This window comes from Sarcophilus harrisii, chromosome 4, assembly GCF_902635505.1.
Source record: "Sarcophilus harrisii chromosome 4, mSarHar1.11, whole genome shotgun sequence".
In the NCBI taxonomy this organism is placed as follows: Eukaryota; Metazoa; Chordata; class Mammalia; order Dasyuromorphia; family Dasyuridae; genus Sarcophilus; species Sarcophilus harrisii.
Genome location: NC_045429.1, coordinates 352,743,060 through 352,758,858, shown reverse-complemented (window position 1 = coordinate 352,758,858; position 15,799 = coordinate 352,743,060). Strand labels below are relative to the sequence as shown.

Genomic DNA, 15,799 nt, shown 5'->3' with positions numbered 1-15,799 from the left:
CCTGGGACTTCCCTAAGATTAATTTTCCCTTATGTTATTTATTTATCATCATTGTCTCTAAACTCAGGGACTTAAAACTTGCCATTTAGCAATAAAGTTTCTTTCCCTAGCATTACAGTGACTATGACTTGGATAGAAAGCATCTAGCTGTAGAGAAGGTGTAGAGTGATTCTCCTAACATAAATGTTTCCCCCTAGATATCTGGTCTTATCTGTAGTAGCTTATTAAAAACTTTCTTTTGATGTGTGTTATGTATCTGAAGAACAATTTAGTTCCAAGTGGTTAAGTTTCAATTTTATTGGTTTTGTAAAATGGTGCAAGGTACAAATACTTTATCACTGGGTGACATCCAAATCAAAATAACTTCTCTCTTTGAGGGATACACATTTCAAATATTTGCTGATCTCTGACCTTCATTATGGGCCATATTTTCTTCATTTAAATAAACTTTCAGAGGCCTATGCCTTAGTAACATCTTTCCAGAATGAAGTAATTTGAGATAGATTTTTTTGATCAGTCTATGCTTTTTAAAAATTCTGTACTCTGTTGATCAATATTTATTTTTATTTTTTCTTTCAGAAACAGATCTCTTTCTAGTTTCTGTCTTTTCATTAGCTGTAGAAAGTCAACTGCTATGTTAGTTATGCTTCCCTTTTTCATCGTGGTTATGTTTTCTAGTTAAAGGATAGTGCAAGCAAAAGGATAGGTATTCTTTCATTACTCTTTACACTTGGCTTCAAGTAGATTTGATTTGATGGAATTTCTCTTATACAAAATCTAATGCTACTTAATTATAGCCAGAAGAGTGACTCTAGGCTGTCTATTAAGGACAGATTTATTTTTTAAATTATCAAAGTAAACTCTTTAAAATATTTAATTTTCATTATTAACCCTGATATTTTTTTCTTGTCAGAGTGTCTACTCCCTCTCTTAATGTTTAATGCTATATATAAAAGCAAAGGTACATTGGAAAATTTTCCAAGGTACATTTTCCAGTAGATTAGCTTTTTTTTTTTGATTGTATGAGAGTTTCAAGGTGAAAATTGGATCTATATTAATGTTAGATTCATTTTTCTTTATCAGAGAAATGTCATCTCACATAAAACCTTGTGCATTGCCTATAAGTAGGAAACAAGGATAATTTTGTTGAGGGCCTTAGAAACTCTCCTAGTAACCCAAGTTTGAGAATTTAGAATTATGTTTGATTCTTTCCTACTCCCACCCTTTATCTCACACTTAGGATTGTGTACCTAGTCTCATAATTTCTTTCTTTCTGATGTTTCTAAAGATCATCTCTTCATTTTCAATTGCATTGCCACTACCCATTATGAGATTTTTTTTTCATGCTGAAGCCATATGAGAAGTACAGAATAGTGGGAATAGGACTAAACATAGAGTCAGCAAACATTGACTCTATTTTCTTCCATCTTTTCTCTTAAACTTTGTATCCAAGAAATCATTTGCCAGTTCTGTTGATTTTAGTTTACCATCTCTCCATTTTCTTGTTATACTTTTTGAAAAGGCTGTCTAAAATAGGTGTTCCCATTTCCTTTCATCTCTCTTCTTAATTCTTTACAGTCTGGTTTCTGACCTCATCATTCATTCAGAGTGCTCTCTTTAAAGTCATCTCTTAAATCTATAGGTTTTTTTCTCAGTGTTCTTCCACTTTGACTTCTCTGTAGTCTTTGACTATACCAGTTGGTTATTGTTTTCCTCTTGATATTTCTTTCTCTCTAGGGTCTTTCATGACCCTACTCCTATCTTCCAGCTCTTTTTCAATCTCTTGCTGGATCAGCCAGATATCATCAGCTGACTCTCAAGAGTTTCACAGTACTCTGCCCAGGGTTACATTTCTTCTTTTTCTAAACTAATTAGAAGTTTGTCTGTTAATCTCATGCCTCTCATGGATTTAGTTTTCATTTCTACACTGATGGTTTTCAAATTTCCTTATCCAGCTTTATACTTTCTATTGATCTTCAATCTCACATTTTCACTTTTGAACATCCCAAACTGGATATACTATAGACATCTGAAGCTTAACATGTTCAAAACTTATATTATCTTTCAATCAATATCAATATCTTTTCTCTCTTTTTTCTTCCTAAATTCCATATTGTTATTGAGGATGTTAACCCTTCTTCGGTTTACACTGGCTCATAACCTAGCTGTTAACCTTAACTCTTCACTTTCTTCTATCTCCCATTTTCAATATATTGTCAGGGCCTATCAATTTTATCTTTGTATAGCTCTGTCATTTGTCCCCTCTTTCTTGTGACACTGCCACATGGTTAGCTATCATCATGTCACACACCTGAATTATTGCAAGAACATGCTAATTTGTCTCCTTGCCTCAAGTTTCTTCCCACTTTAGTCTTTCTTCCATTCAGCAGTCAAGTGGGAATTTCCTAAAGTGCAAGTCTGATCAATCACATTGGTCTCCTCCTTCCTGCTTCATTCTCCCATTTAGTAAATTTTAGTAGCTCCTTATCCCTTCCAGGATCATTTATAAAATTTCCTAGCTTTTAAGCCCTTTATAACTTTGTCTCTCCTGTTTAACTTTGCCATGTTCTTATACCTTAAATTTTTCCTGCTGCAACCCCAATTTTTTGATCAAGTGACATAGCCTCTTTCTTGTTCTTTGAACAAGACAACCTATTTCCTGACTCCATATAGTTTCACTGTTTATCCTTCTGTTTGGAATTCTCTTTTTCTTCCATTCCCTCTTCTGGCTTTCCTTGCTTCCTTCAAATCCTGGCTAGAATCTCACCTAGATCCAAATGGTTTTGGAAGGAAAGTGAGGCAGGGGACCTTGTACAGCCTCCCTCCCTTAAATCCAATTCACTTGCATATCATGGTATCCTCTCCCTGATGTCATGGAACTCTTTGAGAATGAAGGACAAACAAGAAGACTCTTTTCTACAGGATGCCCTTCTCCATCTTATGTGAATCTATTCCTTCCCTGTATTGATTATTTCTAATTCATTTTGAACTTGTTATTTGTAAATAGTTTTTTGCATGTTGCTTGTGAGTAACTTGAGCAGAGAAACTTTGTCTTTTCACTCCAAAAGAAGGACCAAGAATATTTTCTTCGCCAATGCCTTGTGCCTTCCTTCTTTTGCTGGTGCCATGGTTTCCTTGAGGGAAGATGATAAGAGGCTGGGCTTGGCATTTTCCTTTGATTCCAAAGGGCAAACCCCAAACAACGATTTCTTCTATGTCAACAAAAAGCAACTTCTGCTTCCTGCTACCAACTTAATCTCTTAATTAGAAAATGGAGAGCCTGGCATTCTCCGGAGCAGCACTTTAACTTTTGTTCCTAGGTCTTCTATCTCCTGTTGCACTTTCCCTTTGAGGAAAAAGGAAAAAGAAAGTTTTTTGGGAATAAGACTTTTTTCTCTTGCAGTGCAGGTTTCACCTCCATCTCCAGTGTGTGTTTTTCATCCTAATCTCCATCCATAAGAAGGAAGAGGAGTTGTGAAGCAGAGCTTCTCATCTGACTTTGTCCTTTCCATCTCATGCTGTACTTGGCTCCAGCTTGATCACTTACCTCCTTTGAGAAGAATGGAACCCCTCTATTCGATGATGAACATTTCATACCTGGTCATATTTCTCACATCCAAGCGATTCTGAACTCCTTCAAACTCTGTTCCTCACTTAGCCCATATTACTCAGTTCCTTATTCCCTTTGTGCCCTTCCCCAGCACCCTGTGGAATGCCTATTCCAAAGACAACGTATTTCTCTTTCTCTTAAATTTTTCCCCTTCCAACTCCTTTTATCTTCTTGCTATTACTGAAAACTTTCTCTCTCTTGATGGCATAGCTTCCCTTTCCACTCTTTCCAGACTGGCTGTACTACTTCACTCATTGCCCTTGACTCGCTGGGGAGTTGAAATACTTTCCCACTTTGAGGTTTTCTTCCTACCTCTATCACTCAGTAACACTTACTCCTCTGATGTTCATACTATTCATTTTTGACTCGGTATTGTTTATAAACCCCCCAATTTCTTCTTTTTCTCTTTAATGAATTTGGAATCTGAATCACAATTTTTCTTTCCCTTGCAACTTCTTTCTTCTTTCTAGGGGATTTCACCATATATATTGACTTTCCTTCAACTTACTCACTTCTCATTACCTACTTATCCACCCTACCTCACATACACACCCAAATGATCATACTCCTAATCTTACCTTCACTCACAAATGTATGACCTTGATGTTCAATAATTCTGAAATTCCTTTGTTTGACCAGAGGTTTTTTATCTGCTTCCCTTTACAAAATCCTATTCTTCTTTCATATAAAGACAATTAATCCCTTGACTTCTCAATTCTTTCCTTGACCATCTATCCTTTATTAATCACTGTTTTCTCTTTTTCCCATCTTGATTCCTTGGTAAACCAGTTGAATTCTAACATGTCCTCCTTTCTCAAATCTCTTTACTTTGCTAAGCCAAGGCTCTCTTCACTCCATCCTGTTCATCCTCCTTTCAGTCAAAAATATTTTTGAGGTGCAGGTCTGGTCTCATCATCCTCTTTCTGCTCAAACAATGCAAGAGAATGTACTTCTTGGAAATGGCTTAACCTAATTATCACTGTAATGATGGTTTTGATGTCTCTTGTTTCTCAACTGTCACTTCATCTAGAATTTTAAACATCAAAAGATCTATCCCTGGAGTTATTTCTTTCTTCACTTGTACAAATGTATTCTTTGAGATATCAGATTTAGCTCCTTTTCTGAACCTTTGATAGGAACCCTTATTCAAATTTTTATTTATCTGAGTCATTGTCATTTGTACTATTATCTAGCATAGGCAGTGTGTCTGCAGTGGCTGGAATGTCTTATTAAAGAAAAAGATGCTGTTTGGTTGACTTGCTAAATCTCTTTTCTTCATTATTCCCTAATAAACAATATATGATTGTAATAATTACTGACCATTTTTGGTAGCTAATTTTTTTAATTGTTCTATTTTCAGCTACTTTCTATGGGATGATTTTCCAGTGTTCCTCTCTCTTCTATGTTCAGAAACACAGAATTTCTTAGTAGAATTTCTACTTTGTTGAAGATAGGGACAGTGAACTTGATCACTGTATCTTTTCTTATCCAGTCTCTCAGAATTTTGAGTCTCAAATTTTTTGAGACTCCTATAGCATATTTCAGTTGATCATCACATAATCTTGTTGTTACTATGTACAATACTCTTTTGGTTCTGCTTGCTTCACTTAGCATTAGTTCATATAAGTCTTTCCAGGCTTTTCTGAAATCAGCCTGCTCATTTTTTTTATAGAACAATAATATTCCGTTAACATTCATATACCATAATTTGTTTAGACATTCCCCAACTACATTTTTGCATATGTGAATCCTTTTCCCCTTTTATGATCTCTTTGAGATATAGACCCAGTAGAAACACTGCTGAATCAAAGGGTATGTACAGTTTGATAGCTCTTTGGGCATGGCTCCAAATTGCTCTATAGAATGGTTGGATTATTTCTACCAATAACATATAAGTTCCCTTCAACATTAATCATTATCCTTTCCTGTCATCTTTGCCAATCTGAAGTGTTACCTCAGAGTTGTATTAATTTGCATTTCTCTAATCAATAGTGATTTAGAGCATTTTTTTCATTATGATTAAAAATAGCTTTAATTTCTTCATTTGAAAATTTTTTGTTCATATCCTTTGAGCATTTATCAGTTGGAGAATGATATGTATTCTTATAAATTTGAGTCAGTTCTCTATATATTTTAGAAATGAGTCCTTTGTCAGAATCATTGGCTGTAAAATTTTTTTCCCAGCTTTCTGCTTGCCTGCTAATCATGGCTGCATTGGTTTTATTTGGTTTTGTTTGGAGTCATATCATTCTTAAATGATCTCTCCTTGACATGTTTTATAGGCTAGCTGTTTATATCAGATACCTTACATTTTCTTCTCTTTTTAGATGTTTTAATTGTATTCTTATATTTCTTACTATCTCATGCATTCACTCATTTCTTCTTCTTCCTTGCTAGTTTTCATGTAGCCTATTTTTTGGACACATTTTGCCATTTTCTCTTTTAAGCTATTTATTCTCCTTCAATTCTTCCCTCTTGAACTTTTATTTATTTATTTTTTATGCTCCCCCTGCCCCCCTTTTCTCTTGATATATATGAGTTCTTATATAAATTCCTTTTTTTCCCCCTTTGGATCTCACCCCACATTTATTATGGAGAAAATTATTCCTCCTGGGAGATGGATATCAACAGCTACAGTAATTTTTTAATAATGATTGGAGTTTTCCTTGACTTACTCCATGTTTTTGACTTTATTTCCAGAACTGGGGCTTTTGTTATAGCCAGGCTTTTCTTAATGCCCTGGTCCGTGGTGATTAATCCTTATTTGATCTTTTTTTGTGTTTGTACTTCTACCTCCTGGGGTTGGATTTTTCCTCCCTCCCTTGTTCCTTCTAATCTTTGAAGTTGTAAGGATCTTGACAGCACTCTCTAGAAGTTCAGGACAGAATGTTAGGCAACTTTAGAGCTCTCAGTCCTGGGATGTCCTCATCCACTGCTGTGAATATAGGCTTTCTGTACTGGTCATTGCTGCATGTCACATTTAAGGTCTGTGCTGTGCATTTCTGACCTACCTGGAGTTTTCATAGCTCTCTGTTCTTTCTGCTTTTGCATTCAAGCATTAACAGCTACACGTTTTTGGTGCTGTGCAAAGATATTGACTTGTTTTCCTAAGCTCAGGGATGGTTTTTCTGGGAGCTCACATTCATATTGGTTTTGGATTTCTTGCGTGCATGCATGTGTGTGTGTGTGTGTGTGCGTGTGCATAAGAGTATAAAAAGTTGCTGTAGCTGTTCATTGAATTACAAGATATGCTGTAATCTTTAGGTTTTTGCTGATATCTGGGTTTTGGAATTGGAACCACTTGTCATCATGAACAGATTCTTTTTATCTTTACAGGGATTTTTAAAATTATAAACTTTGCTGCTTCTGGTTCTCTCTGTATCTGAATAAGAAAAAATTGAAGCTAATTCATACAAAAATAACTTGAATAAACCCCATATCTAATTGTGCTGAACATGTGAAAGAGGAAAGCAAAGGAACCCATTTAATGTGCTCATATTTGCCCTTTGTTTTTTTATCAAAAAGTATTTTGCAAAACCTATTTGCATAGGTTTTGTTCCTCTCTTGTTTACATCTTTATTTTTTTCTTGTTTGCAAGATTTTAAATGAAAATTTTCTCTTTTATTCTCAGGCTTTCTATTGAAGCACCTAATGAAAAATTCAATTTTACAGACTTTCAGTGACTTCTCTTCACTATATAGTCTATTAGATATTGGGATTTCAAAGTTAATTGTGGTATACATATTAATTTTTTTTAAAAATTTTATTATAGCTTTTTATTTACAAGATATATGCATGGGTACTTTTTCAGCATTGACAGTATTCATATTACTTTTAAGCAGAGATGAGAATGATGGTGGCAGAACAGGGAATGAAATAAATACAAATATGATATCTAACAAAAGTATAGGATATCTGATGGGTGAGAACTCATTTTCATCTGACGGACCTGAAGATTCATAAAGAATTGTATTTTAATTTGAATCTTAAAGGAAAGAAGCACTTTACCAGATGGAAACAGGGCTAGGTCATTCTAGTTTTAGAGAATTGAACAAACGTGTGGGAATAGGCAGTGGCAGGTTGAAAATGGGTGGGGGGGATGGAAATATTTCAGGTTAACTCAAATATAACACATATGAATTAGTTTATTATGAAATAAAATTGGATAGCTAAATCAAGCATCAAGCCTTCATATTTTATCTAGATGTCAATGGGAAAACCCCTTAACTTTTTTGAGTAGAGCAGTGATCATATTATACCGATGAATTATGATGATTTGGGCAATGATTCATAGGATGAATTAAGTAGAAAGAGAGACTGGTGCCTGAAGACCAGTTAAGGGACTAATATAATAGTCAAGGACAGAGGTGGTAAACATCTGTATTAAGATGTTTGCACTGGGATTTACGAAACAATTCCACATTTCCAAATGTAAGTATTGTAGAGATATTATAGAGGCACAAATTACAATCTTAGCAACTCCTTTTATGTTGGAAGATACATTTGTGTTGCTGAGTTCCATGTGGAAAAATGCTTTACTGTTGCTGAATCCCAAACCAGGTCTGAGTGCTTGCTGTTTGGTTAGTTGTGAATGTTAGGAAGTGGTGTAATATATAATGAACCAGAAAATCAAAAAGGAATCACTGGAGTTAACTAAGTAGGACAATAGCAAAATCAGTTCTGTCCTTGAGGAGAGTTAATTTAGAATGAACTTGGGAGGGGAGAGTATGAGGGAGATCAGTTAGAAGTTCTTTACTATAAGCTAGGTGAGGAGTGATATAGTTTTGTACTAAAGCTATCAATTAAAAAAATAGGTCGAGATATATTTGGAACTTTTGGGGAAAAGTTCCTGCTGAAGAAATAAGTGCACAATGATTTGTCCAAGGCTTCACAGGGGAGATTGTTGATTTAAGAAGTATGTTTTTCTTCCCTTCATTTTCTAAATTGTATGAAGTTACTACTTCCTTTTATGTTTTTCTGATAATTTCTTGGAATTTTTGTTATCAGGTGGCTTATGTTAAAAGAAAAAACAAAATTCATTTCCTTACTCCAAAAAGAAGATACATTTTGTTTTTTGTTTTTTTCTTTGCAATAAGGGTATACTGCTTTGATGACCTGGGTAGTCTTTCCCATAAAACTTTGATCTAGCTTTTCTGCTTATTTCATAATTGTCACAGTTGATTCTTCCTTTTAGTGTCTTTAACCTCAAGGTGATAAATTGATTTAGCAAAAAATGCGCTGTTTTCTTTTGTTACCTGATAACTTCTTAATGACAACAGCTTATGTGGACGAAGGCTATTAACACTAATGGATAGAAGGATAATTGATATAGCATGGGAAAGGTTAAGATGATCAAGAAAGTTTTGGCAAGTGTGCTTGTGACAGGAAGGCTTAAGGACTATGAGAATGTTTCACTGATGTCATAATGGATTGAGATGCCTTCTTTGCCTTTCTTATTATCCTTCTTTCTCACAGAGTATGTTCTGTACTTTCACAGTCTTGTCAAAGACAGATATTAGAAAAGTGTCTAATATTTTTATTTTAAGTTCTTCAGCTTGTAAGCTACCTTCAGTTTGATTTAATTTATCATAATCAAATTATATTTTTCTTTCAGTAAATACTTGTGAAAACCAGTTTTCCCTCTTTTATCTTTTTGTCATCTTTTATACAGACTTGAAAAGAGAGGACTTTTTTTCTGACTACTAGGCTTTCTGAAGTATTCCATTCTGCTTTGACAATTCACACCTCATTAGTTTTGCAAGCCAAGAAGTAGATGCCATCAATTTGCTATCTATGGGACTGAGAATTCTCAGCATAAATATTTTTAGATTGCTTATTTCTTAAAAGCAGTGCCCAGATCTCTGGGTATCCATATAATACTGGAAAAATACTAAGTATTGTCTGATTCTAAAACACAGCCACTAACTTTCCTTAGAAGTAAGCAATAAGACTCCTTACAGAAAAAAAGCAGCATGAAATAGGAGAGCTAGTGTAGTATAGAGGGAAGTGCCCTAGGCCTGGCATTTGGAGAGCTTGCTTTGGATCCCGAGTTGGTCAAATCAGCATGTGGCTTATGAAAGGCACTTCCCCATATTTCAACCTCAGTTTCTGTCTCCATAAAAAAATGGAGCTTGGACTAGATAATCTTAAAGGTTTCTTCCGATTCAAATCCTATGATTAAAAACAAGTGAGTTTCTCTCCTACCATTCTCTTCTTCTTCCATACTTCCCAAAATAATGTTTTTTCATTGTCTCCTCTAATAAATTGAGGTAGAATGTATGCAACTTCTTGTTCTTCATGATGGAGACTGTTCACTGATAATGAACTGAGGGCAAGGGACTGGGCCCTTGTGATTTCATAACTTTTTAATGACTTCAGTTCAGAGAAGAGAGCTTATGGCCATTTATTGATAGAGCAACACTTTGAATTAACCATGGTTTTTCTTTGAGCCTACTAATTCCTCTCAAGTAGAACAAACCTTGAGCTTTGTGAGATGCCCTGCTCAGCTGTCTTTCTCCTCCAAAGGAGTTCTGTCCGTCATGCGTATTAACCTCTCTTAGCATCTGGCGCTCTACATTGGTGCATGACTTTGCCTCTTGTGTGCTTCACTTGTTTAATTATATTCCCATTTGTTGGCATGAGAGCATGAAACAAGAAGCTTGGGGCAGATGGAGAGGTTATACAACTGAAGTCTTTAAAACCAAGAGGCATTCCTTTGATAAAGGAATGGCTCCTCCGTGTAAGTGGGAGCACCTCCATTAGCATTAATGGAGTAAGTACATCAGCCAAGGCATCTCAGAGGTTAATCACGCTTCCTGGCTGGCCTTTGCCGTCAATACTGTGTGGCGCCTAATTCTGTTGCTCCTTCAGAGGCTTTCCTGACAGCACACTAACAGACTCTGTGTAAGTCATTTCTTATGAATTATTGAAACAAACGTTTGGCTGCTAATTGATGAACACTAATGTGTTTTCTAATCACTGCAGTTTGAGTTTTTAGCACTAAACAAAACAGTTACAATTGATTTGTGGCTTTTCCTGGGATTCAGTCTGCTGCGAGCTGTGTCTTTGTATTTGAATTCAGCAGACAGCTTTGCTGGTCATTTTAGTTAAGTATTTATTAGGACGCAGTATTATGGTTCTTTAGTTGTCCCCCCTTTCCATAAATCTAAAAGACAGTTGAGGAATGATTATTTAGCTTCTTTTCCATTCTTATAAGGTATGACTGGTACTAGATCCATGGTAGGACAAATGGCCTGCTTGCATATTCAATCAAATCTGAATATAAATAGTAATAACAATGGTGTGCCTACATAAAAGATACAAAAACTTGTTTTGCTGGGTTGCTGATAGAGATGTGTCCTAGCCTATATTCTAGTTCTGAAACACTTGGGAGGCTCTTTTTAATTTTTTACAAGTTATTAACCCATCGATGTATTTTGTAGCTTGCTTGTAAAGCATCCTGTATCCCTCTAAGGAGTATTCTGAGTAGAGAGGATTCTAATTTAACATCTAAGATACTGCATGCAACAAGCTTTAGTTGTTTATATGTTTGCTTTAAGTGGAAAAGGACCAATTGAAAATATTCCATGATATTAAACCATAACAGTATTTTAGAAACAAATTGAATTGCCATATAGGGGTAGGAGCTTCAAGGCTAATTTTTTGTAATACTTCATTTACTAGTTATTAGCATTTTAGTGGGAGATGGCAAGTTCATCATTCCAGACCTTAGTGGTTAGGATGTGATATTACAAAACAGTAAATTTCAGCTATGTTGGAAAGAGTAGTCCCAACTGCTTGGCAGAATTACCAATGTAATTTGACCTGATTTAAATAAAGGACAGAGTTATGAGAATATTTCAACAAGAGAGTTGCATATCATACTGTCCATGTTTTTTTAAATTAGGATATTTCTTTTAAAATATGCATTTTAAAGAAGGAAAAAAAGATGTGTATCTGTGCATGTTAATTCATGTGCATATACTAATATATCTAGATCATTTGATATTCATATCAAGGCAACATTGTATAGTGGAAGGTAGTGTGATATTATGACATAGTTGAAAAATTGCCAGATATGGAATCCCTGGATCTGCCTTTTGCTACTAATGTCAATCCTTCCTGGGCCTCATTTTGTAAAATTTAGGGCATTAGACTAAGGGAAATTTAAGGTGTCTTTCCAATTTTAAATCTCATGTGTGTAATATACTCTCAAGAGGAGAAAATTAATTTTCTGATTTTTAAAAAATCTCTTCCTCCTTGCCTCCCTACAACCAATGTCAGCTAAAAGAACATTTGCCAACCTTTGATTTTGTACTCCCCTAATTTACTGAAATCTGAAAATCATGTTAAAAGGCACTGGATCAGCCTTAATATGATTTCTTTTTCATTAAATTCATGGGGGGGAAAGTAGCTTATGGGTTTTTAGAGATACTTCCAATTTGTGAGAAAAAATGGTGTAGAATATGAATGCAGTGGGCACTTGCATGGGAAATCCAAGTGCCATCCTTTTTATTTTTCATTGCTTTAGACTCTGAAAACTGGACTGACAATGGTTGGGAAAGTGGTTACCCAGCTGACTGGTACACTGCCTTCGGGTGTAACTGAGGAGGACGTTGCCATCCACAGCAATACTCGTCGAAGTCCTCTGGTCCCAGGAATTATCACAGTTATTGACACGGAGACAGTCGGAGAAGGACAGGTAAGAAGCTCTGGTGCATGTAGCAAGCAGAAACTAAATTTTTTTCCTGGATTTCTGCTTCTTGCAGGGATTGCCTTGCTTTTATCTTGCTTCAACACAATAGGGAGTGTCTTTGTGTCTGCCAGGTCAGCAGCATCTGCATGTTTGCTCTGCTGCCTGTGTTGGTGAAGCATCATTGAGGATCCAGCTGAGCCAACATGTATACAGACCTTAATGCTCATTTACATGACATTTTGACAACATCGAGTGTGAACTGTCAGTTGTGCTTTCCTCACACTTGCTCAGCATTGACACTGATTTATGCTGACCAGTGGTGGTGTTGCTCTGATTACAGTTATTAATGCAGAGTAGCAACAAACTCTGACTAGGATTTAGAATCTTGGTGAACTGTTTGATATGGTGTAATGAAGGAATAATTAGGAATCCATTGTAACTTGAGTGAGCTGGAATATTTGTGAAATAAATTTGAGTGGACAAGGGCGGTGCTGGGCATGTTGAAAACAGCTATAAATCCTGTTTCTGGTAATCCATTTGCTTTAGAAAGAAAAAAAAAAGAAACCTTCTAAATGAATTTATAAGCCTTCTATCTTAACTTCACATTTAGAATTTTCTAGAAGAAAGATGAGTAAAAAGTTTCAGTGATTCAAATATTATAACTGACTTTTTGGCTTTGGAATTGGTTCTTTATTAGTTTGCCATTATTTTACAAATATTTTCTGCTGTTTACTTGTTTTAAAAATTAAATCATGAAGTTCTTCAAAAATGTGCTGGAAATTGAGTTTACTTTTGTAAATAGAAATATAATAAAAGCAGAAAAAGGATTTAAAATTTCAGAATCAATGGCATGACTTTAAGTCCTGTTTTATTTTAGAAATTATTGCAATATAAATCCATTTTTTTTCCCCAGAATGTACTAGTGTTGAGCTAGATGAGTTTAGGGGCCTGAGATATTTTTTTCCTTTCCAGAATTTATGACATTATGTTTTATTTTCTTACTAAAGACAAAAATGAAAAATTAGAAGTTTTGTAGAATTGCATGAAGCCTTTATATTTTCCTTTGTAATATCTAACTGGATAGTGATTTTAAGTTCATATTTGAAATGAGATAAATAATTTTATTTATAAGGCAGAGATTTTTTAAAAGCACAAATCAAAAGCAAACATCATAATGGGGCTTATCTATTTATTTTTTTATTTGGTTCTGTGTTAAATAATATCATTGACTTTGCACGTGTGATATATCCATGTGATGAATAATCCCAACCATTGTTAAAAAGTTAAAAGGTTTAATTCCCTTCAATCCCCCAAATATTATAGGTTAACACTGGAATTCAAGATAGTCATTATTTAAAAATATTACCCTAGAAATAAATTTTTGTGACTTCAGTTTGCAGTATACTTTTTGAAGTCATGGCAGTTGAAAATCTTTAAAGCTTAATTTTAATTTTATTTCGTTTTTCATTTTGCAAGAAAGAGACTGAATAAACATGAACATAATAAATGGGATTTTTCAGTACAATAAAAAATGTTTCCATAGCAATATTTTAATCGAGTATTTCTAAAACAATTATGCAAGCAAGGAAAAAAGAAAAAAATTCATTTTCACCAGTTTGTGAATGTTTATGTTAAAATACAATATAAAATTAGCTCAATTGTGTAAAATAACAGCTCAACATTGATGGAATTAAAATTGTTTTAGCTTTGTGCCATGCATATGCTCATTTCCTTCTTCAGAAAATACCATTTAGAAAGTATCAGAGGCTTTAAAGTATTAGCCCCAAATATCAAATGTTCCTTGGGAAAATATGCTTTTAGTATATTGTGGTAGACATCTTGGTGAAATATGGCATATGGCAGCTGCTTAGGAGTGAGTTCTTGCATTAACAAACAGTGGCTTTGAAAAAGTTTGAACTACAGTGTAGTGAAAAGAGAAAAGTCTTTAGAATTCTGAGCCAGTGGATCTGGCTGTCATATTTTATTTTAAAACAGAATAAAAATAATTTTCCCGAAGCCCAAATAACTTTGTGGTAAACCAAAATATGTTAACAAGGCTCATGTGCTTGTTTAAACTTCCTTTTAATGAAGTGTTAGCAAACTTTTCAGTTTGCCTTAATGGCTATTTATTTAGACCTGTTAATTAGCTGAAATGGATAGAAATAAACCTATACAGATGTTCCCCTTTTAAAAATTGGAATTAAATACATAAACTTTAAGTGGTTTGTGAGTTTTAAAGAAAAAATATTTGCTTTTGACCTTTGATACTTGATTCTTAATTAATTCATCGCTAGGCCACCCACATTTAGTTTCTAGTAATGATCCTCAACACTAGGCAGTTTTCTGACTACAAATAAGTCTGTTAAACATCTAACATTTGTTGACACAGAGATAGGGGGTCATTTAAAAGTTTAATATTCTTTCTTTAATGTTTTTGATGAAACATAAAGGTGAGAATAGCATATTAATTAAGAGCTCTCATATATTATCTGGAATATAGAAAAACAGAAGAAAATAGAAAAAAAGTTAACTGCGTCCAAGCATAGCATTTTGTACTCTTTGAATTTTCAAATGTGATTGAATTTTCCCCTGTTCCTTATTAATTTTTTATTACATTAAAAAGGAATTCTCTGGAGTTTGGTAGAGGAGGTAGAGTTTTGAGAGGAATGAAAGGAAGGAAGAACTATAGATCTCTGCCATTTCAAAAGTTCATTTCCATTTAGTTTGAAAATGATAACAATTGAACCCAATAAAGATTCTTATCAAGAAGTAAGAATCATAGCAATAAAAGCAATGTTCAGCTTTTCAGATGCCAAAAGTTAAATAATATTCAACACCAATAAATTATCTCATGTAATTATCATTTAGAAAAAAGATAGTACCTTTTCTGCCTTGGTTAATGATTAATAATATATGTTCTAAAATATTGCATATTTTTTCATTCTGTTGCCACACATTTTTGAAAGTATTTAGGTAAAATTAAGTTTAATGTCTACATGTATTACAGAATAATTCTTTGTTAAAAAAAAAAGCAACAGGATTCCCTCAGAGCATAATTTTGTCTGCCTTTCTTTTATTGAAGGGAATCTGTTTTTTGTCAAGAAGACATTTTTGTCTCAGATAAATAGTTCAGTCTGAGCGCAAGGCTGTTTTGAGTTTATGCTGGATTCTATTAAAAGGAGTGCAGTAGTTAATGTTATAGATTTATCACTTTTAGCCCCTTTCCACTGATGTTTGACCTTAGCTATAATGTTTTTTTCTTCCTCATACATCTTGGGAACTGAAGCTGACAATGCATTGGTTTTTGCTCTTTAAATCCATCAAGTCTTTAATAAAGATATTTCCATGTTTACAGTAAAGAGGTATAAAATCTGATCTGTCATCTTTCTGATGCTAATCTGATTTGTTTGATTTTATGATGACGTGATCCTTCTTTAGTAACTGCATTAAGGACAAAAGCAATTTGATTGGATTTGTACCCATTTTTATTCATG

At 34.3% G+C, this 15,799-nt stretch overlaps 1 protein-coding gene across 14 annotated transcripts in view; it reads left to right on the top strand.

The window, feature by feature from the left end:
* Positions 1-15,799, top strand: part of BCAS3 (BCAS3 microtubule associated cell migration factor) — a 794,545-nt gene that overhangs the window by 215,952 nt on the left and 562,794 nt on the right. For all 14 annotated transcript variants that reach the window (XM_023502118.2, XM_031968505.1, XM_023502116.2 and 11 more), the window contains one exon: positions 12,141-12,311. In XM_023502118.2, coding sequence (XP_023357886.1) covers positions 12,141-12,311 — 171 coding nt within the window. The remainder of the gene's footprint in view (positions 1-12,140; positions 12,312-15,799) is intronic.